This window comes from Primulina eburnea, chromosome 9, assembly GCF_022965805.1.
Source record: "Primulina eburnea isolate SZY01 chromosome 9, ASM2296580v1, whole genome shotgun sequence".
Taxonomy (NCBI): domain Eukaryota; kingdom Viridiplantae; phylum Streptophyta; class Magnoliopsida; order Lamiales; family Gesneriaceae; genus Primulina; species Primulina eburnea.
In genome coordinates, this window is record NC_133109.1 from 2,807,206 (window position 1) to 2,831,282 (window position 24,077).

Sequence of the window (24,077 nt, forward strand, 5' to 3'; positions counted from 1 at the left end):
AAAAACAAATATATGTGACTAAAATTCATATTTCCTCAATATTTAACGTAACAAGAAATATTTTAAATTATATTTCAAAATTGATCAGGTATCATCATATTTTTTCAATATTACATAACAAGAGATATTTTAAATTGTAATTTTAAAAATGTTGAGATACTCTCACAAAATTGATTAGCGGAATATCACATACATTTTACATGACCATCATCCAACATTGTCGAAATTTTAGGATGCATGACAAAATGATAATTCCATTCAATCACATGAAATTAAACCCATTGTCATATTAATTAATAATAAATTAAACTAGTCATAATATCTTGATTTAAATTCATTCCCTCCTCATAGTTAATTAAAGAACAAAATACAACATAACATGAGCAAGTAACATCAATGACAGTCAGTCTTTTTGTGAATTTTAGAGAATGACTGTTTCTGATGTTACAACGATATTTCCGAAATCTAATATTGATGACAGATTGGTCGGACTCGAACTCAAAAGCCTCCGCCAAGATCCGGCGGAGGAGTCCAGTAATCGACCTCGTTAAAGTCGTTACCCACATGTTGAGTGTAAGATATTGGAACCAAGCAAAGCCCTCTACTTCTCAAGTCCTTGACTACTGCCCGGGCACCATTGGAGTCCTGCTTGTTAATTAATTATTTAAAAGAATAATATTAGTTTAAATGGAACCTTTAATTCATATATGGAAGAAATTTATTTAGTTTTTGAATATTTTCATACTGAATAATAATTACACCAAACCCCAAAACAAAGTTTAATTAATTAATTAATTATTATATTGTTTTATATTATATTCCCCGAAGAAGTAAAGTACGATATAGTATTAATTCCACTAAAAATATTGTTTAGTTGTAACTACTATATATTGCTTATGAGATATGGCTAATTTGTAGATAATGGGTTGTATGAAAATGTTTTGATATTATATTTTTCTTATACTATTTTGCTATTTAAAAAACAAATAACAATAATTATGATTCCATAAATTAATTAAAAGACTACAATTTATGGATCCAATAGAAGCATACCTTGCCATGTTCTTCGTGGAAAAAAATATTCCTTTCTTGAACCTGGCAATATATTTAATTTTTTACAGTAATTATTTTTGGCTGTAAAAATAGATAATTCGATGACATTCACATTTCCCAATATATATATATATATATATATCCATTAATGTATGTTAAAATTTTGGTCTTACATTGGAAAATGCGAAGCTTAAATTGCGCGTGTGCTACTACTTACATAATGTTGTGCAGTATCTGCAGAGGAATAGCGCATGTATGGGCCGCTCAGTGCCTTCATTTAATTGTAAAATTTATACCTTACGATTATAGGAGAAAGGATTAATTCTCTTAAAGATCGTATTGATAAAATTATTTTAGCTATTAATAAAATTAAACCAGATGTTCATATAGAAGAACTAAAAAATAATATTGTTTCTGTTGCTACTTCATCTATACATCACCTCCTGATATAAAGGATTTTAAATTTAAATCTTCTGTTTCTGATATAGAAAAATTATTAGAAGAAAAATTTAGAAATCTTAATTTAAATACTCTTAATGAAGAGTTTGAAGAATTAGATAAGATTAATAATCATTCTGAAGATGAAATTAATAAAATTAAATGGGCTGATAGACCTACTACATCCAAATATTACTATAATAAACCTACTCCCATGGATGTTCTCATTGAAGAAAATGAATATATTTATGCTAATAGCTATAATGGGAAAAACATTTATGAATGGAATATTGATGGTTATAGTGATAGGCAAATTTATAATACTGCTCACAGAATGCTAATGTATAGTACTGTGTGTAAATCATCAGGTAATACTGATAAGAATATTGCTAAAATGATAACAGCAGGATTTACTGGCCAACTTAAAGGTTGGTGGGATAATTATTTACATTATTCTCAAAAAGATGAAATCTTTAATTCCATAAAAATGGAAAATAATATTCAATCAGAAAATGTAGTATATACATTAATTCTAACTATGATTGAACATTTCACAGGAAAATTCACTGATAATAGTGAACAAATTAGAACTTTATTAAGTAATCTAAAATGTAAAACACTTACTGATTTTAGATAGTATAAAGATACTTTCTTATCTCGTATTTATGAGATTCCAGACTGTAATAATAGTCTTTGGAAAGCTAAATTCATAGATGGCTTACCTTTCTTATTTGCTGAAAGGGTTAGAAAAGTATTAAGAAAAGATGATATAAATATCTCTTATGATAATTATACTTATGGTAATTTGATAAATACTTGTATTCAAGAGGGTTTAGCTCTCTGTAATGAATTAAAATTAAATAATCAAATTAAAAGACAGAATTTACTTGAGAAAAAACAGTTAGGTAAATTTTGTGATCAATTTGGTATGGACTTACCTAATAAAGGTAAGAAGAAAATTAAAGATAAGGATGATAAGATTTATAAGAAAAGACATTTGTCTGAAAGACAAAAAGAAAGAAAAAAGAAAAGAAAAGAAATTCGTGAATCAGCTAAAGCTGATAGGAAAAAAGATAAATACAAAAATAAATTAATAATTTGTAGAAAATGTAAGAAACCAGGACATTATGCTAATCAATGTTGGGCTAAAAACAAAATTAATAATTTAGATATAGATGATAATCTAAAAAAAACATTATTTAAAATAATAATGGATTCTAATAATAATTCTGACAGTGAAACTGAGAATTCTTCAGAATCCTATAATTCAGAAGAAATTGTTGATAATGAATCTGATATTTCAGATTTAGAAAAATGCAATAATTGTATACAAGGAAAATCTTGTATAAGTCCTATAGAGGATAATAATAAAAATGATGAGTTTTATAAACTTATGTCTCAATTTCAAGATTTAAATATTAATGTTTTAACTAACAATAATATTCTAGAATTCCTTAAAATGATTAAGGATCCAATATTAAAATCCACTATCATAGATCAAATGGAGAATACTGCTTCAACAAGTAATAATGATAATAATATTCTTGTTAAACAAGAACAAGCTTATTCTATGAAAGAAGTTAAAAATCTTTTACAGAAAAAATATAGTCAACAAAATCCAGTTACTATACAGGATTTAGTTAAAGAGATTGATAATCTTAAACAACAAATAAAATTTTTAAATGATAATAATAATAGTTTAAATTATCGTATTTCACTCATTGAAAATCATAATAATTCAATTTCTGAAAGTTTTGAAAATATTCAAGATATTTCATTTCCTGATAATAATCAGAAACATTTATCTGTTTTGAGTATGATTATATCTCAAAAATGGTATACTAATATTACTTTATTAATTGATAATTCTTATAAAAAGAATTTCATTGCTATGATAGATAGTGGAGCAGATTTAAACGTAATACAGGAAGGATTAATTCCTACAAAATATTTTCATAAAACTACTCATTCTCTTTCTCATGCAGGAGGAGAACCTTTAGAAATAAATTATAAATTACCTAAAGCTTATATTTGCAAAGATAAAAACTGTATTCAAACCAGTTTTTTATTAGCGAAAGATATTTCTAGCCAAATGTAATGATCTCTATTTATAATAAATTTTCATTAGAAATATGTAATGATCTTCCAAATGCTTTTTGGAATAGAAAGAAGCATATTATATCTCTTCCATATGAAGAAAATTTTGAAGAAAGAAATATTCCTACCAAGGCTCGTCCTTGTCAAATGAATTCTGAATATTTAGAATTATGCAAGAATGAAATTCATTCTTTGTTAGACAAAGGTTTAATAAAACATTCTCAATCTCCTTGGTCATGTACTGCTTTCTATATTAATAAACATTCTGAACAAGAAAGAGGTGTTCCTAGATTAGTAATAAGTTATAAACCTCTTAATAAGGTTTTAAAATGGATTAGGCATCCTATTCCTAATAAAAAAGATTTATTAGATAGATTAGTTCATGCAATTATATTTTCTAAATTTGATTTAAAATCAGGATTTTGGCAGATTCAAATACAAGAATCTGATAGATATAAAACTGCTTTTAATGTTCCTATAGGACATTATGAATGGACAGTAATGCCATTTGGCCTTAAAAATGCCCCTTCAGAATTTCAACAAATTATGAATGATATTTTTTTATAATTATAGCAATTTTATAATTGTTTATATAGATGATATCTTAGTGTTTTCTAATGATATTGAAACACATTTTAAACATTTAGAAATGTTTAAAAATATTGTTATTCAAAATGGATTGGTTATTTCAAAATCTAAAATGATTTTATTCCAAACTAATATTCGTTTTCTTGGTCATATGATTGAAAAAGGGAAAATAATTCCTATCCAAAGAAGTATTGAATTTGGTTCAAAATTTCCAGATATAATAACTGATAAAACTCAGTTACAAAGATTTTTAGGGAGTTTAAATTATATTTCTCCTTATATTCAAAATCTTACTAAAGATTCTGCTATCTTATATGATAGACTAAAGAAAAATCCTTTACCTTGGACAGATAAGCATACTAAAGCTGTTCAAATTATTAAAGATAAAGTTTAAAATCTTACTTGTCTTATGTTGGCAAATCTTTTATGGGATAAAATTGTAGAAACTGATGTCTCAGATATAGGTTTTGGAGGAATTTTAAAACAAAAAGATCCTCAAACAAAACAAGAATATCTTATAAGATTTTATTCTGGGAAGTGGAATAATGCCCAGAAAAATTACTCCACAGTAGCAAAAGAAATCTTAGCTATTGTTAGATGTATTTTAAAATTTCAAGATGATTTATATAATCAAAAGTTTATTATAAAAACTGATTGCAAATCTGCAAAGTTTATGTTTAATAAAGATTTTAAACATGATGTGTCTAAGCAAATTTTTGCTAGATGGCAGGCTCATTTAGCTCCTTTTGATTTTGAGATCATTTATAAAAAAGGTGAAGATAATCATCTACCAGATTTCTTAACTCGAGAATATTTATCTTAATGTTTTCATTTACAGATATGTACTCTCGAGGCAGAGGAGAGTCCTCTTATAGAGGGCGAGGTGGTAGGGGAAAACCCCCTAATATCATAGCACAACATGGAAAACAGAGGCTAATAGCCCAAAACTTATCAAGTTCATCAGCCAGTAATACTGAGCAGAATGAATTATACAATGAGTTTCAAGAATTCTTGAAACAGAAGCAGAAAAATAATTCTGATTCTCAGTCTTAAGCATCATATGCTAATATCATCAAAGAAGATGATAATGATACAGCTCTTTATACAGAGTCAAAACATAAAGAATTAAATCTTCTTATAGAAGAAAAAGATATCCAATGGGAAAAAACTCCTTGGATTATTATGGAAAGATATTTTACCAATACATCATATGTATATGGTGCTTATAAGCAAAGAGGATATTATGAGAATCTTCTCATATCTACAAAAAGTGTTGATATCACTCACTTTTTCAGTAATACTCAACAAAAAGGAAGTTATAACTTCTCTAAGTTTATTATCAAAAAGATTATATCTATTGAAGAATGGGGTATATCTCCATTGGTTGAAAAAGAGTTTTACTCAGAAAATCATAAAACCAGTTTTAAATTCAATTTTTGGGATTATATTGAAAGTTTTAATAAAACTTTATTATATGAAAATGAAAAAAGGAAACATACATGGTTTCTTAAGATTTGCGAAAATGTTTTCCATTATCCTATTCCAAATTGGTTTTTTATTTGGTGGAAAATATTTGGTCCATCAGCAAAAATTTTGCCAGAGGTTTTTATAAAACCATTTGATACTTGGTTGAATGTTGCACCAATTATTACAAAAAGTTTTTCTGAACATTGGATTGATGGAAAGACTTTATGTCTATTCTTCATGGAATTCGGTATTCCATGGATCTGGAAATGGCAGCCAGAATTTGGTTATACAGAAGAAGGTATCCCTTGTCTATGGAGAACTAGCTCTACAAAATTTTGGGATAAAATGTTACGAGAAGATCCAGTATCTGGAAAACTTCATGGTCATGACACCTTACTTCAAATGGAAGAAAAAATTTCTTCATATCAGAAAGATTTGTTGAATCAACAACAAAAAGAAAAAGATGCAATGAGTCCATTTAAAATTTTGACTCAAAAATATTCAGAGATCTATTCTAAAGAGAAGATGGTAGAAATCTACATTGATGAAATGAAAAAAGATCTTTATAAGAATATGGGATGCTCCGATTCAAAATCAGACCAATCAATGGCTTCAGATTCCAGTGATAATCAATTCATACATCTAATGAAGATGCATGATGCACAGGATCCAGATGAGGATATTCCTCAATTATCTCAAATTGAGGATATATTTGAAAGTTTGAAGAAATTTCTCAAAGATAATACCAAAGATGACTAGAATCGTTGAAAGTGGAATCTCACTATTCAAGAGTTGGTGGAATAACACATCATCATGGCATATCATGACAAAAAGTGGGTGGCATATCACTATTTACTTTTTGAATTTTGTAACCATGTTATTTTTTGCTTTAATAAAGCATTTACTATTTTTATTTTGAGATGGAATCCGGGGTTTGATGTCCGGCTCTTCTATCTATATATAGGCTATTTCTGTGTTCTTAGGAGGACACGGTTGAGTTTGCTCCCCTCTCTCTACTCTCTCTTGTATACAACCCTTCTGAAGTTAATCAATAAAAGTTTAAAGTTCTGCTTACAACCTTGTAAGTTTATTGTTTTTTGGTAAAACAATGCCACGTATCAGATTCCTCTTTGATTCCAAGCCACAGATGGTATCAGAGCCATGGAAATAGTCTGGTTAATAATTTAGCACTTTTTATTCAAATGAATATTTTCAGTATGAAAGAAACTGTTCATAACAGTTTAAATGAAGAATATGATTTACCTGAAAATTTAGATTTATTGAATAAATGGACTATTCCTAAGATAGAATCTAAAATGATCTATAAGTTAGGAACTTTTGAAAGAATTGGTTTTAAACAAGTAGTTAAAACTACAGAATCATCTGTACCTCTTCATAATAATGAAATGGTGATAAGATTGTTAAACAATAAAGATATTATGCCTTATATGAAAAATTATAAATTTATTCATATAGGATTAATTCAAATTGCTTTTAGACCTTTAACATTAGAAGGCTTACCAGAAAGCTTCATAGCAGCTTTAAGAGATGGAAGAAATTTAAATTGGAAACAATCCCTTATGGGAATAATTCAATCTAGTCTGGCACATGGTCCAGTATATTTTGATGTTTATCCAAATTTATCTTTATCTTTATTTGATCCAAATATATTAGACGCTTTAACATTAAATGTTAAAACTCATGGTTATAATTATACTCCTGGAACAGAAGTTATATGTATCTGTTATCGTATTTATTATAAACCATTATTTACACTAAATCCTATGTGTAAAAGAATAGATAAAAAATTAAATGAAACTATTCTAATAGAAACTAATTTTAATAGATCTAATATTACAACTCGTAGATCTATAAAATGGGAAGAAATAGAATTTCCAGAAAACTGGATAATTGAACAGGCTGTTCCTAGAAATCCTATAATAAATAGAGATTTAGAACAAGTCATACAAACTAATGAAGGATCTGTTCAAATACAGTTTAATAATGAACAAAGAAGATTATTACCCTCTTCTGTTTATGCTAGATCAAGATCTAGTCATTCATTTATTTCTCCTCTAGATTATATGGTTGATATACCACAAACTTCTAGAGCTTCTACTTCTCAAGTTAGAGAAGAATTAGAATCTACTAATACAGTAGATGATTTAATTATAAATCAAAACAATATAGTTCATAAAAGTAACTTTCAAAAAGTTAGAGAAACTGATACAGTTTCAGAAATGAATTTTAGTATTTAATGGATAGTAAATCAAAGATTGATTTTACTAAAGGATCTTCTGCTAGAGCAAAGATCAATGCAGAATTTTATTTACCCAAATGAGAATCTTTCAGAGATTGGTACTTTAAAAGTTTTTCTGAAGAAGAGTTTGAATATATTGTCTCAACATTTTATAAATATTGTGAAAACCAGAATAAACTTATACATTTTGTTCCTTGGTTTTTTAAAACATTTATTATAGATTATATTTCTATTCTTGAAAGGAATTATAAACTTTCTTCAGGACAGATTCAAAAATCTGTTTATCCTCCTCAACAATCTTTTATAATAGAAAAGAATAATAAAATTTTAAATTTTACTGCTTTTTCAAAATTATTTGAGAATGATATGTTACAAATTACTGTTAAACATATTAATCAGATAATTGAAAAACAAAATTATACAAATTTATATCTTACGATTATAGGAGAAGAGATTAATTCTCTTAAAGATCGTATTGATAAAATTATTTTAGCTATTAATAAAATTAAACCAGATGTTCATATAGAAGAACCAGAAAATAATATTGTTTCTGTTGCTACTTCATCTATACAATCACCTCCTGATATAAATGATTTTAAATTTAAATCTTCTGTTTTTGATATAGAAAAATTATTAGAAGAAAAATTTAGAAATCTTAATTTAAATACTCTTAATGAAGAGTTTGAAGAATTAGATAAGATTAATAATCATTCTGAAGATGAAATTAATAAAATTAAATGGGCTGATAGACCTACTACATCCAAATATTAATATAATAAACCTACTCCCATGGATGTTCTCATTGAAGAAAATGAATATATTTATGCTAATAGCTATAATGGGAAAAACATTTATGAATGGAATATTGATGGTTATAGTGATAGGCAAATTTATAATACTGCTCACAGAATGCTAATGTATAGTACTGTGTGTAAATCATCAGGTAATACTGATAAGAATATTGCTAAAATGATAACAGCAGGATTTACTGGCCAACTTAAAGGTTGGTGGGATAATTATTTACATTATTCTCAAAAAGATGAAATCTTTAATTCCATAAAAATGGAAAATAATATTCAATCAGAAAATGTAGTATATACATTAATTCTAACTATGATTGAACATTTCACAGGAAAATTCACTGATAATAGTGAACAAATTAGAACTTTATTAAGTAATCTAAAATGTAAAACACTTACTGATTTTAGATGGTATAAAGATACTTTCTTATCTCGTATTTATGAGATTCCAGACTGTAATAATAGTCTTTGGAAAGCTAAATTCATAGATGGCTTACCTTTCTTATTTGCTGAAAGGGTTAGAAAAGTATTAAGAAAAGATGATATAAATATCTCTTATGATAATTATACTTATGGTAATTTGATAAATACTTGTATTCAAGAGGGTTTAGCTCTCTGTAATGAATTAAAATTAAATAATCAAATTAAAAGACATAATTTACTTGAGAAAAAACAGTTAGGTAAATTTTGTGATCAATTTGGTATGGACTTACCTAATAAAGGTAAGAAGAAAATTAAAGATAAGGATGATAAGATTTATAAGAAAAGACATTTGTCTGAAAGACAAAAAGAAAGAAAAAAGAAAAGAAAAGAAATTCGTGAATCAGCTAAAGCTGATAGGAAAAAAGATAAATACAAAAATAAATTAATAATTTGTAGCCAGGACATTATGCTAATCAATGTTGGGCTAAAAACAAAATTAATAATTTAGATATAGATGATAATCTAAAAGAAACATTATTTAAAATAATAATGGATTCTAATAATAATTCTGATAGTGAAACTGAGAATTCTTCAGAATCCTATAATTCAGAAGAAATTGTTGATAATGAATCTGATATTTCAGATTTAGAAGAATGCAATAATTGTATACGAGGAAAATCTTGTATAAATCTTATAGAGGATAATAATAATAATGATGATGAGTTTTATAAAATTATGTCTCAATTTCAAGATTTAAATATTAATGTTTTAACTAATAATAATATTTTAGAATTCCTTAAAATGATTAAGGACCCAATATTAAAATCTACAATTATTGATCAAATGGAGAATACTGCTTCAACAAGTAATAATGAAAATAATATTCTTGTTAAACAAGAACAAGCTTATTGTAACGCCCCAGATTTGACGACTGTCCTCACTGTACCAAGACGAGTCTTTCCAGCGTGCTTATGTCCTCACTCACACGCACCCTAGGAAACTTCCCAGGAGGTCACCCATCCCAAAATTGCCCCAAGTCAAGCACGCTTAACTTTGGAGTTCTTATGTGATGAGCTACCGAAAAGAAGATGCACCTTCGTGATATGAGTAGTACCAATCAAATCTTTTAAGCCCTCTTCAACTGTTCAGTCCATTACATTGCCCAGTCTCGGAATCCCTCTCATTCCCGTGTGGGTCGGTTCATTCATGTTCCCTTCACCTAGAAGCCTGCCAGGAGCCGCTCATTGTCCGTGCAACTGATGGCACCGGCGTTCACCCCCCGCCCTCTTCGGCCCCGGGCCTCACATGCCCACCAGCTTCCGCTTGGTTCGTCCCCGAACCACACCGTACTAAGAGAGGTCGGCTCTGATACCACTTGTAACGCCCCAGATTTGACGACTGTCCTCACTGTACCAAGACGAGTCTTTCCAGCGTGCTTATGTCCTCACTCACACGCACCCTAGGAAACTTCCCAGGAGGTCACCCATCCCAAAATTGCCCCAAGTCAAGCACGCTTAACTTTGGAGTTCTTATGTGATGAGCTACCGAAAAGAAGATGCACCTTCGTGATATGAGTAGTACCAATCAAATCTTTTAAGCCCTCTTCAACTGTTCAGTCCATTACATTGCCCAGTCTCGGAATCCCTCTCATTCCCGTGTGGGTCGGTTCATTCATGTTCCCTTCACCTAGAAGCCTGCCAGGAGCCGCTCATTGTCCGTGCAACTGATGGCACCGGCGTTCACCCCCCGCCCTCTTCGGCCCCGGGCCTCACACTTATTCTATGAAAGAAGTTAAAAATATTTTACAGAAAAAATATAGTCAACAAAATCCAGTTACTATACAGGATTTAGTTAAAGAGATTGATAATCTTAAACAACAAATAAAATTTTTACATGATAACAATAATAGTTTAAATTATCGTATTTCAGTCATTGAAAATCATAATAATTCAATTTCTGAAAGTTTTGAAAATATTCAAGATATTTCATTTCCTGATAATAATCAGAAACATTTATCTGTTTTGAGTATGATAATATCTCAAAAATGGTATACTAATATTATTTTATTAATTGATAATTCTTATAAAAAGAATTTCATTGCTATGATAGATAGTGGTGCAGATTTAAATGTTATACATGAAGGATTAATTCCTACAAAATATTTTCATAAAACTACTCATTCTCTTTCTCATGCAGGAGGAGAACCTTTAGAAATAAATTATAAATTACCTAAAGCTTATATTTGCAAAGATAAAAACTGTATTCAAACCAGTTTTTTATTAGCGAAAGATATTTCTAGCCAACTTATATTTGGTCTCCCTTTTATTTATCAAATTTATCCTTTAACCTATGTTGATGAAACAGGTATAATAGGAACTTATCAAGGTAATCCTATTTCTTTTAAGTTTATAACTAAACCTGTTCATAGAATCTTAAATGAATTACAAGAACAGATTGAAAGAAAAACCTTTCAAATAAACTCTTTAAAAGAAGAAATAAAATTTCTTACTATTGATGAAAAATTACAGAATCCTAAATTATAGGAAAAAATAAAAACTATTTATAATAAATTTTCATTAGAAATATGTAATGATCTTCCAAATGCTTTTTGGAATAGAAAGAAGCATATTATATCTCTTCCATATGAAGAAAATTTTGAAGAAAGAAATATTCCTACCAAGGCTCGTCCTTGTCAAATGAATTCTGAATATTTAGAATTATGCAAGAATGAAATTCATTCTTTGTTAGACAAAGGTTTAATAAAACCTTCTCAATCTCCTTGGTCATGTACTGCTTTCTATGTTAATAAACATTCTGAACAAGAAAGAGGTGTTCCTAGATTAGTAATAAATTATAAACCTCTTAATAAGGTTTTAAAATGGATTAGGCATCCTATTCCTAATAAAAAAGATTTATTAGATAGATTAGTTCATGCAATTATATTTTCTAAATTTGATTTAAAATCAGGATTTTGGCAGATTCAAATACAAGAATCTGATAGATATAAAACTGCTTTTAATGTTCCTATAGGACATTATGAATGGACAGTAATGCCATTTGGCCTTAAAAATGCCCCTTCAGAATTTCAACAAATTATGAATGATATTTTTTATAATTATAGCAATTTTATAATTGTTTATATAGATGATATCTTAGTGTTTTCTAATGATATTGAAACACATTTTAAACATTTAGAAATGTTTAAAAATATTGTTATTCAAAATGGATTGGTTATTTCAAAATCTAAAATGATTTTATTTCCAAACTAATATTCGTTTTCTTGGTCATATGATTGAAAAAGGGAAAATAATTCCTATCCAAAGAAGTATTGAATTTGGTTCAAAATTTCCAGATATAATAACTGATAAAACTCAGTTACAAAGATTTTTAGGGAGTTTAAATTATATTTCTCCTTATATTCAAAATCTTACTAAAGATTCTGCTATCTTATATGATAGACTAAAGAAAAATCCTTTACCTTGGACAGATAAGCATACTAAAGCTGTTCAAATTATTAAAGATAAAGTTAAAAATCTTCCTTGTCTTATGTTGGCAAATCCTTTATGGGATAAAATTGTAGAAACTGATGCCTCGGATATAGGTTTTGGAGGAATTTTAAAACAAAAAGATCCTCAAACAAAACAAGAATATCTTATAAGATTTTATTCTGGGAAATGGAATAATGCCCAGAAAAATTACTCCACAGTAGCAAAAGAAATCTTAGTTATTGTTAGATGTATTTTAAAATTTCAAGATGATTTATATAATCAAAAGTTTATTATAAAAACTGATTGCAAATCTGCAAAGTTTATGTTTAATAAAGATTTTAAACATGATGTGTCTAAGCAAATGTTTGCTAGATGGCAGGCTCATTTAGCTCCTTTTGATTTTGAGATCATTTATAAAAAAGGTGAAGATAATCATCTACCAGATTTCTTAACTCGAGAATATTTATCTTAATGTTTTCATCTACATATATGTACTCTCGAGGCAGAGGAGAGTCCTCTTATAGAGGGCGAGGTGGCAGGGGAAAACCCCCCAATATTATTGCTCAACATGGTAAACAGAGGCTAATAGCCCAGAATTTATCCAATTCATCATCAGCCAGTAATACTGAGCAGAATGAGTTATACAATGAATTTCAAGAATTCTTGGAACAAAAGCAGAAAAATAATTCTGATTCTCAGTCTTCAGCATCATATGCTAATATCATCAAAGAAGATGATAATGATACAGCTCTTTATACAGAGTCAAAACATAAAGAATTGTATCATTATCAAATCATCTACTGTATTAGTAGATTCTAATTCTTCTCTAACTTGAGAAGTAGAAGCTCTAGAAGTTTGTGGTATATCAACCATATAATCTAGAGGAGAAATAAATGAATGACTAGATCTTGATCTAGTATAAACAGAAGAGGATAATAATCTTCTTTGTTCATTATTAAACTGTATTTGAACAGTTCCTTCATTAGTTTGTATGACTTGTTCTAAATCTCTATTTATTATAGGATTTCTAGGAACAGCTTGTTCAATTATCCAGTTTTCTGGAAATTCTATTTCTTCCTATTTTATAGATCTACGAGTTGTAATGTTAGATCTATTAAAATTAGTTTCTATTAGAATAGTTTCATTTAATTTTTTATCTATTTTTTTACACATAGGATTCAGTGTAAATAATGGTTTATAATAAATACGATAACAGATACATATTACTTCTGTTCCAGGAGTATAATTATAACCATGAGTTTTAACATTTAATGTTAAAGCGTCTAATATATTTGGATCAAACAAAGATAAAGATAAATTTGGATAAACATCAAAATAAACTGGACCATGAGCCAGACTAGATTGAATTATTCCCATAAGAGATTGTTTCCAATTCAAATTTCTTCCATCTCTTAAAGCTGCTATGAAGCTTTCTGGTAAACCTTATAATGTTAAAGGTCTAAAAGCATTTTGAATTAAACCTATATGAATAAATTTATAATTTTTCCTATAAGGTATAATATCTTTATTATTTAACAATCTTATTACCATTTCATTATTATGAAGAGGTACAGATGATTCTGTAGTTTTAACTACTTGTTTAAAACCAATTTTTTCAAAAGTTCCTAACTTATAGATCATTTTAGATTCTATCTTAGGAATAGTCCATTTATTCAATAAATCTAAATTTTCAGGTAAATCATATTCTTCATTTAAACTGTTATGAACAGTTTCTTTCATACTGAAAATATTCATTTGAATAAAAAGTGCTAAATTATTAACCAGACTATTTCCATGGCTCTGATACCATCTAAGGCTTGGAATCAAAGAGGAATCTGATACGTGGCATTGTTTTACCAAACTTTTCCTTAGAGGCTTTCGCATACATGGAGGTTATTGGTTTCCAGCCTATATGAAATCAGGATTTTGGCAGATTCAAATACAAGAATCTGATAGATATAAAACTGCTTTTAATGTTCCTATAGGACATTATGAATGGACAGTAATGCCATTTGGCCTTAAAAATGCCCCTTCAGAATTTCAACAAATTATGAATGATATTTTTTTATAATTATAGCAATTTTATAATTGTTTATATAGATGATATCTTAGTGTTTTCTAATGATATTGAAACACATTTTAAACATTTAGAAATGTTTAAAAATATTGTTATTCAAAATGGATTGGTTATTTCAAAATCTAAAATGATTTTATTCCAAACTAATATTCGTTTTCTTGGTCATATGATTGAAAAAGGGAAAATAATTCCTATCCAAAGAAGTATTGAATTTGGTTCAAAATTTCCAGATATAATAACTGATAAAACTCAGTTACAAAGATTTTTAGGGAGTTTAAATTATATTTCTCCTTATATTCAAAATCTTACTAAAGATTCTGCTATCTTATATGATAGACTAAAGAAAAATCCTTTACCTTGGACAGATAAGCATACTAAAGCTGTTCAAATTATTAAAGATAAAAGTTAAAAATCTTCCTTGTCTTATGTTGGCAAATCCTTTATGGGATAAAATTGTAGAAACTGATGCCTCGGATATAGGTTTTGGAGGAATTTTAAAACAAAAAGATCCTCAAACAAAACAAGAATATCTTATAAGATTTTATTCTGGGAAGTGGAATAATGCCCAGAAAAATTACTCCACAGTAGCAAAAGAAATCTTAGCTATTGTTAGATGTATTTTAAAATTTCAAGATGATTTATATAATCAAAAGTTTATTATAAAAACTGATTGCAAATCTGCAAAGTTTATGTTTAATAAAGATTTTAAACATGATGTGTCTAAGCAAATGTTTGCTAGATGGCAGGCTCATTTAGCTCCTTTTGATTTTGAGATCATTTATAAAAAAGGTGAAGATAATCATCTACCAGATTTCTTAACTCGAGAATATTTATCTTAATGTTTTCATTTACAGATATGTACTCTCGAGGCAGAGGAGAGTCCTCTTATAGAGGGCGAGGTGGTAGGGGAAAACCCCCTAATATCATAGCACAACATGGAAAACAGAGGCTAATAGCCCAAAACTTATCAAGTTCATCAGCCAGTAATACTGAGCAGAATGAATTATACAATGAGTTTCAAGAATTCTTGAAACAGAAGCAGAAAAATAATTCTGATTCTCAGTCTTCAGCATCATATGCTAATATCATCAAAGAAGATGATAATGATACAGCTCTTTATACAGAGTCAAAACATAAAGAATTAAATCTTCTTATAGAAGAAAAAGATATCCAATGGGAAAAAACTCCTTGGATTATTATGGAAAGATATTTTACCAATACATCATATGTATATGGTGCTTATAAGCAAAGAGGATATTATGAGAATCTTCTCATATCTACAAAAAGTGTTGATATCACTCACTTTTTCAGTAATACTCAACAAAAAGGAAGTTATAACTTCTCTAAGTTTATTATCAAAAAGATTATATCTATTGAAGAATGGGGTATATCTCCATTGGTTGAAAAAGAGTTTTACTCAGAAAATCATAAAACCAGTTTTAAATTCAATTTTTGGGATTATATTGAAAGTTTTAATAAAACTTTATTATATGAAAATGAAAAAAGGAAACATACATGGTTTCTTAAGATTTGTGAAAATGTTTTCCATTATCCTATTCCAAATTGGTTTTTTATTTGGTGGAAAATATTTGGTCCATCAGCAAAAATTTTGCCAGAGGTTTTTATAAAACCATTTGATACTTGGTTGAATGTTGCACCAATTATTACAAAAATTTTTTCTGAACATTGGATTGATGGAAAGACTTTATGTCTATTCTTCATGGAATTCGGTATTCCATGGATCTGGAAATGGCAGCCAGAATTTGGTTATACAGATGAAGGTATCCCTTGTCTATGGAGAACTAGCTCTACAAAATTTTGGGATAAAATGTTACGAGAAGATCCAGTATCTGGAAAACTTCATGGTCATGACACCTTACTTCAAATGGAAGAAAAAATTTCTTCATATCAGAAAGATTTGTTGAATCAACAACAAAAAGAAAAAGATGCAATGAGTCCATTTAAAATTTTGACTCAAAAATATTCAGAGATCTATTCTAAAGAGAAGATGGTAGAAATCTACATTGATGAAATGAAAAAAGATCTTTATAAGAATATGGGATGCTCCGATTCAAAATCAGACCAATCAATGGCTTCAGATTCCAGTGATAATCAATTCATACATCTAATGAAGATGCATGATGCACAGGATCCAGATGAGGATATTCCTCAATTATCTCAAATTGAGGATATATTTGAAAGTTTGAAGAAATCTCTCAAAGATAATACCAAAGATGACTAGAATCGTTGAAAGTGGAATCTCACTATTCAAGAGTTGGTGGAATAACACATCATCATGGCATATCATGACAAAAAGTGGGTGGCATATCACTATTTACTTTTTGAATTTTGTAACCATGTTACTTTTGCTTTAATAAAGCATTTACTATTTTTATTTTGAGATGGAATCCGGGGTTTGATGTCCGGCTCTTCTATCTATATATAGGCTATTTCTGTGTTCTTAGGAAGACACGGTTGAGTTTGCTCCCCTCTCTCTACTCTCTCTTGTATACAACCCTTCTGAAGTTAATCAATAAAAGTTTAAAGTTCTGCTTACAACCTTGTAAGTTTATTGTTTTTTGGTAAAACAATGCCACGTATCAGATTCCTCTTTGATTCCAAGCCACAGATGGTATCAGAGCCATGGAAATAGTCTGGTTAATAATTTAGCACTTTTTATTCAAATGAATATTTTCAGTATGAAAGAAACTGTTCATAACAGTTTAAATGAAGAATATGATTTACCTGAAAATTTAGATTTATTGAATAAATGGACTATTCCTAAGATAGAATCTAAAATGATCTATAAGTTAGGAACTTTTGAAAGAATTGGTTTTAAACAAGTAGTTAAAACTACAGAATCATTTGTACCTCTTCATAATAATGAAATGGTAATAAGATTGTTAAATAATAAAGATATTATGCCTTATATGAAAAATTATAAATTTATTCATATAGGATTAATTCAAATTGCTTTTAGACCTTTAACATTAGAAGGCTTACCAGAAAGCTTCATAGCAGCTTTAAGAGATGGAAGAAATTTAAATTGGAAACAATCCCTTATGGGAATAATTCAATCTAGTCTGGCACATGGTCCAGTATATTTTGATGTTTATCCAAATTTATCTTTATCTTTATTTGATCCAAATATATTAGACGCTTTAACATTAAATGTTAAAACTCATGGTTATAATTATACTCCTGGAACAGAAGTTATATGTATCTGTTATCGTATTTATTATAAACCATTATTTACACTAAATCCTATGTGTAAAAGAATAGATAAAAAATTAAATGAAACTATTCTAATAGAAACTAATTTTAATAGATCTAATATTACAACTCGTAGATCTATAAAATGGGAAGAAATAGAATTTCCAGAAAACTGGATAATTGAACAGGCTGTTCCTAGAAATCCTATAATAAATAGAGATTTAGAACAAGTCATACAAACTAATGAAGGATCTGTTCAAATACAGTTTAATAATGAACAAAGAAGATTATTACCCTCTTCTGTTTATGCTAGATTAAGATCTAGTCATTCATTTATTTCTCCTCTAGATTATATGGTTGATATACCACAAACTTCTAGAGCTTCTACTTCTCAAGTTAGAGAAGAATTAGAATCTACTAATACAGTAGATGATTTAATTATAAATCAAAACAATATAGTTCATAAAAGTAACTTTCAAAAAGTTAGAGAAACTGATACAGTTTCAGAAATGAATTTTAGTATTTAATGGATAGTAAATCAAAGATTGATTTTACTAAAGGATCTTCTGCTAGAGCAAAGATCAATGCAGAATTTTATTTATCCAAATGGGAATCTTTCAGAGATTGGTACTTTAAAAGTTTTTCTGAAGAAGAGTTTGAATATATTGTCTCAACATTTTATAAATATTGTGAAAACCAGAATAAACTTATACATTTTGTTCCTTGGTTTTTTAAAACATTTATTATAGATTATATTTCTATTCTTGAAAGGAATTATAAACTTTCTTCATGACAGATTCAAAAATCTGTTTATCCTCATCAACAATCTTTTATAATTTATTACATATTATGGAGCATATAATTAGTTAATTGAACATTTAGGAATAAAATTCAACTACTTTTTATTTAAGAAAAATAATTATCTCTATTCATTTCAGTTTCAGACCAAGTCTCTTTCTACTTTCCTTCCACTCTTTAAAGTACTCATTTGAATTTTCGTAAAATAAAATGTGAAAGGAAAATAAAAAATGAAAGAAAATTAATTTTAAATATTTATATTTCGAGTTAATTAATAACATGAAGGTGGTATTTAATTATGTTTAGAAGAATAATAAGGAATAAAGAAAATGACCTGAATTTGAGCTTGAAGGAATCTAATATGGCGAATGGCTTCTGTCAAGACAGAAGCAGTATCAGTCTGCAAAAGAGAAACATCCCATTGCACCTTCAAAGCTATAATTTATCAAACTCGGGTGCTATTATATACATGTGGATGCCAATTCACTTCTGGAAAAATTAAATATGTTTATCTTTTAATTTTGTAATTTTAATTGACCATGTTATTAAATATAACGTATTCCAAGTCACAATATAACTATCGAGGAAAAATGACTGAAACTGTCAAAAAATTGAAAATTACAATACTAAAAACTAAATTTGGACTATTTGTAAGAAACAAACATATGGAACGATCGAGCATTTTTTTCATGCATTGTAATGAAATTTCGAATTGAAAAAGGGATAGTTTTTCTTAAATTTTTTCATTCTTACAAATTATAATAAATCATATCCTATCAAAAATTTTGATGTTCATAAGTAGACCAATAGTTAGAGTTCATAGGTTCAAATACCTTTCCGAAGGGGGAAACAATCTGGTGAAGAGCTGTGATTCTATCACTTAACTTCTCTTTTCTCACCTGCACAATATATTAAAAAAAACATCATGAAAAAATCATAAGACAAAATTATTTGAAATGTAATATATTTTTTCGACGATTATTAAATGTGAATATTTCAGTGGGAAAAAAATATTTGTGACAAAATTGGTATAAAATATTTCTGGGAATTTTGGTGATGATTGAATATTCTTAATTTGTGATCACAAGCTAGGGTTATATATTCTTTTATTTTCTAAATTAGTAATTAATACATTGCATATATGTTTATTATATTATCACTAGAAATATTATGAAATGAAACTATATTTTATAGTTATTTGATTTAATTTGTTAAAGTGAGATTCCTGACCTTCAAAGCTGGTTGAGGTGAAGAGTAGTGCTGAACCCTAGCCTTCTTTGGTACCCCACCATTCCCAATGCTGTTGCACTTTTAATCCAAGGAAAAAATTATTAATCAAGAAAATAAATCTGATCCCAAATTTTAGAATTTGATAAATAAATTTTCTAATCATATTTTTTTAATGTTTTGGAGCGCAATTTTAACAAAGAATTCAGGTTATGATATGATTGCATGCCAAGAAAACCAATAAAGTAACAATAATGAATCTTTGAACATCAATAATTAAAGTGATCTCATCATAGAAAATGATTAATTCCTCATTCTCCTTTATTTTATTTTATTTTAAAAAAAATTCATGAATTTGAAATCCATTCCATTCCATTATGATATCTCGAAAAGCATCACTTACCTCAGACGAATGCTCCTGATTATGCAGATGGTTCTTCCGTTCGACGACGCCAGTCACCGTGGCCTTTTCGACCGAGAAATTCAGCAAGCTGTGGCTCAAATTTGTGGTACAACAAGTGGGAGAAGAGACTGGCATGAGTTGATGCGGCCAACTAGAATTAATATTATTGGAGGGCTGAGATGATCTGTTGGCTTGAAATTGATGGTGATGATCATAATCTAAGTCGTAATCTTGCTTGATATCGACCTCAGAATCCCTAGTGAAACTTGGGTTCAGATTCAAAACTTGCAGGTCTTGATACGAATTCTCTTGCAGCTTCCTCTGTTGCTGAACAAGACCGCCACCAAACTTGTTCTCTTCTTCATTAACAGCCAACCCGCCTCTGATAATATATATTTACGTGTAAAATCGAAGATTTTAGCGAAAAGAATGGCGTAAATGGTCTGAGTTAATTATATATGTACTGTCAGCATGTATGTATATTGTATGTATTTGTCTGGATACATAAGATACATGGAAGGAAAATTAAGAAGGCTGCTAAGATTCACATAAAAGGCTATGATTGAAGAGATAAATTAATGAAGCAGAACAAGCAGTTGAATATATAAATGAAAAAAGTGTCCACAGAAGCTAAGAATTGAAGATATAGATAGGTGTGATTATTAAATAACAGAATACCAATTTCATAAATATATTTTATACTAAAACAATCTTACAAATTGGAATAAAGGGTTTGTGACAGAATCATTATCTGTGTGTGTGTGAAAAGACAAAGAACAAAGAAGAAGAAATTTACAGAAGAAGTTGGCTCCATGACGAACCGCGAGCAGGGAAATCTTGGTGATGTTGAGTATCAGATTCAGAAGGGTTTGGAGAAAGTGAAGGATTCGAACCAAATACAAATTGAGAAGAAAATTGTGGGTGCATGCTATTCATGCTCCACCAATTAGGGTTTCCAGCCATCATTTGTCACACTAAAACCCCCAAAAAAAATTAATAAAATTTAAATGGAGATGAGTTCTGCAACAAAAACCACTCTCAACCCTTCACTTAATATAACAAGAAAACAAACTTTTTTCCAATGGATCTCTCTCTTTTGTGGCAAGGTTTTCTCCCAAATTCATTTCTTGGTTTTTTCAGAACATTCTTTTGTTTGTGAACCTAAATTAAACGAGCCTTTCTTGAAGCTTTCAGAACTTTGTTTGCTTTCCAGGAAGAGGCTAAAGAAACCCCCTCCTGTCTTTGTCAAGTAAGAGTATTTTATACTTGTGGGGCTGAGTAATTAGCCTTTGGTTTGTTTCCCTACCTCCTCCATCTTTCCTTTTTCTTTTTAATTAACTAGTTCATATCCAGATAAATAAAACAAATAATAATAACAACAAGTATAATTTGTATTTTTGGTCTTTCGTAATTTTATTCTCTGTGATTTTAATCATCTATATCGTCGAGTTTCAGTCTTAATCTTATATATTTTGATTTTTAGTGTATTTTCTGACATGACATCTGACGTTGATGTATACAATATCTTATAAATTAGTTTGTGTATATTAATTGGTATACATAATACAATACCAAATGATCATAAGTAATTATTTCCATAAGTCTCTCTCGATCATTTAATATTTAGTATATAATAAGTAATATAATGGCTTATCGTGTGTATGCTGTCTTTTAATGTATTCATGCTTTAAACTTTATTACCAAAGCGGGACAAAAAAGCTGATGAGTAGCGTTTTCAGGCCAAAAGAAACCAATCCTTGGTCCGTATGGACATTATTTCCTTAAATTGGGGGTGGATTATGCGAGACCTAGGTTCCAATTTAATTGGGGTAGGAATGTTTTTAGGGTCGTAATTAAATTCTTATTATTTTATTATTTTTTTTAAAAAAAATTTGGATGATATATGCTAATTTTATTAAAATTGGGGACGGAGCCAGAAGCGAAAATGAAATCTTTTAGTTATAAGAAAAAATATAAATATAAATTGGTAATTGATATGGATGCATAAAATGATAATCATTATTATATTTGAATATAACTTTAGCAAGAAGATTATTATAATTAAAAATAATTATCTTAATTTAGTACAACTAAAAAAATAATGGTTTCTAGATAAATATCTAAAACTATATATGGGCAGCGTTAAAATTATAATTCAAAATTTTTAATGCTTAATTTGTACCACAGCAATCAAGCCTATGAAAATTGAAAGAAAATATTATTATTATTATTTTAAAATTTAATCAGTAATACATAAATTTAAATTACAAAAACAATCCAAAAAATTAGAATCACTCATTGAGTAAAAAAAATTTAAATATTGGGGCGGGATTATTGTTTTGTGCAGAATATAGAATATACTTAAAGTGATGCCTTTATTGGGAAAAATGTCGTCTAGCTGTTGATTATATATATATATATATATATATACACGCGCACACTAAGTTATATCAAGTGCATGCATGCATGCATAAAAATTAAATGATTCAAGAAAAACGAATTAATTATCTACCAGTTAACTTATTTATTTTACGAAGAAATATAGTTAATACATCCTCGATCCTCATAAACCAAGACTTCGTCAAATATTTTAGGAAAATTGCTATTTCGATCATTTATGCTTGTCTCTTTTTATTTTGGTCATTTATGTTGTCAAATTTTAGTATTAGTTATTCATCTTATAATTTTTGAAAATTTTAGCTATGTTTCCACAGGAGTGTTGATGAGTCACTAAACACATATCGAAAAAATTATCAAAATCGCAAAAAGCAAGAAAACGTATCATGAAATTTGCAATTTTTCAGAATATTTTTACTATTAGGTAACATAACAAATCATAATTCGTTTGAAAATTATCATATCTAATCGAGTAATCAAGATTATTAGCTTGACAGCAATTGGAGAAAAGCTTAGCTTTAGAGTTTTCTATGTTGTTGGCAGTCATTTTCTTGTTGACATTTGAGTAAACAAACAACAAAATGTTGTTGGCAATCTTATGTATTCCCTTTTTATATTTAGGGAGAATAATCTTTAAGGATTAAAATATTAATTTACTTGTTCCAATTTAAAAAGCCACCTTATAAACTTTAATTTGTTATTACTTTAATATTATTGTAGTCTTTGCTTTATATTTAACCTATGATTAATGTGCTATTGAACGGATATATACATTTTTCCACGACTTCTCTGCTTCAAAAAAGTAAAAGTGTGACACATAATTTATCATCACTATTTGGAAATATTAGGAAGTTGATTAAACTCATTAAATAACTCAAACAGAATATATTAGCTTTTCGATTTATAATTATTATTCAAATTTATATAAATTAATCTTCTGGTCACGCAACTTGCACGTTTTTCATTTTTGGTTATATTATCGTCAATTCACAGTCTTACCTCATTAACTTACTTTTTTTAAAAAAAAATAATAATTTTGCATTGAAATAGTCACATGGTATCAGCATGTGATACAATCATGGATGATTTTGGATGTAAGAAAGTACCTAAGAAGGAATGTGATCCATTAGAATTGGCAATGTGACTAATTACAAGAGAAAGAAGCAAGAAGTTCAAAGAAACGCTTCATGAACTCTTCTGGAGCACAAGAGAAACAACTACGAGTCATATCTGGCAAAACTCTATGTAGGACAGACATAATCATTACTTCAACTTCAAACCAATTCAAAAGATATATAAGTTAAATGATCAAAAGGAAAGGCCTAAAAAAAGATTTTTCAAGCACAGA

General features: G+C 28.3%; 1 protein-coding gene across 8 annotated transcripts; it reads right to left on the reverse strand.

The window, feature by feature from the left end:
• Positions 1-293: 293 nt before the first annotated feature.
• Positions 294-21,600, reverse strand: LOC140842165 (transcription factor bHLH113-like). 8 transcript variants are annotated; one of them, XM_073209979.1, is made up of 8 exons: positions 21,129-21,600; positions 20,333-20,714; positions 19,933-20,010; positions 19,536-19,601; positions 19,037-19,102; positions 1,271-1,324; positions 1,054-1,095; positions 294-648 (listed from the first exon to the last, which is right to left on the reverse strand). In XM_073209979.1, the coding sequence occupies exons 1-8, from the start codon at positions 21,296-21,298 to the stop codon at positions 499-501; spliced, it is 1,008 nt and encodes a 335-aa protein (XP_073066080.1). In that variant the 5' UTR covers positions 21,299-21,600; the 3' UTR covers positions 294-498. The 8 variants fall into 8 exon arrangements, with proteins under 8 accessions (XP_073066080.1, XP_073066087.1, XP_073066086.1 ...); XM_073209986.1 differs by having other exon boundaries at positions 295-645; positions 1,271-1,287; XM_073209985.1 differs by having other exon boundaries at positions 295-648; positions 1,271-1,287.
• Between the last annotated feature and the right edge of the window lie 2,477 nt (positions 21,601-24,077).

What these genes read in the sequence shown, in the direction of transcription:
- LOC140842165 (XM_073209979.1), bottom strand. Translation starts at nt 21,298, where the DNA reads ATGATGGCTGGAAACCCTAATTGGTGGAGCATGAATAGCATGCACCCA. An exon ending in CACCTCAACCAGCTTTGAAG is followed by an intron (nt 19,602 to 19,932) that starts GTCAGGAATCTC and finishes TATATTGTGCAG; the next exon opens with GTGAGAAAAGAGAAGTTAAG. An exon ending in TCCTTCAAGCTCAAATTCAG is followed by an intron (nt 1,325 to 19,036) that starts GTCATTTTCTTT and finishes AATTAAATGAAG; the next exon opens with GCACTGAGCGGCCCATACAT.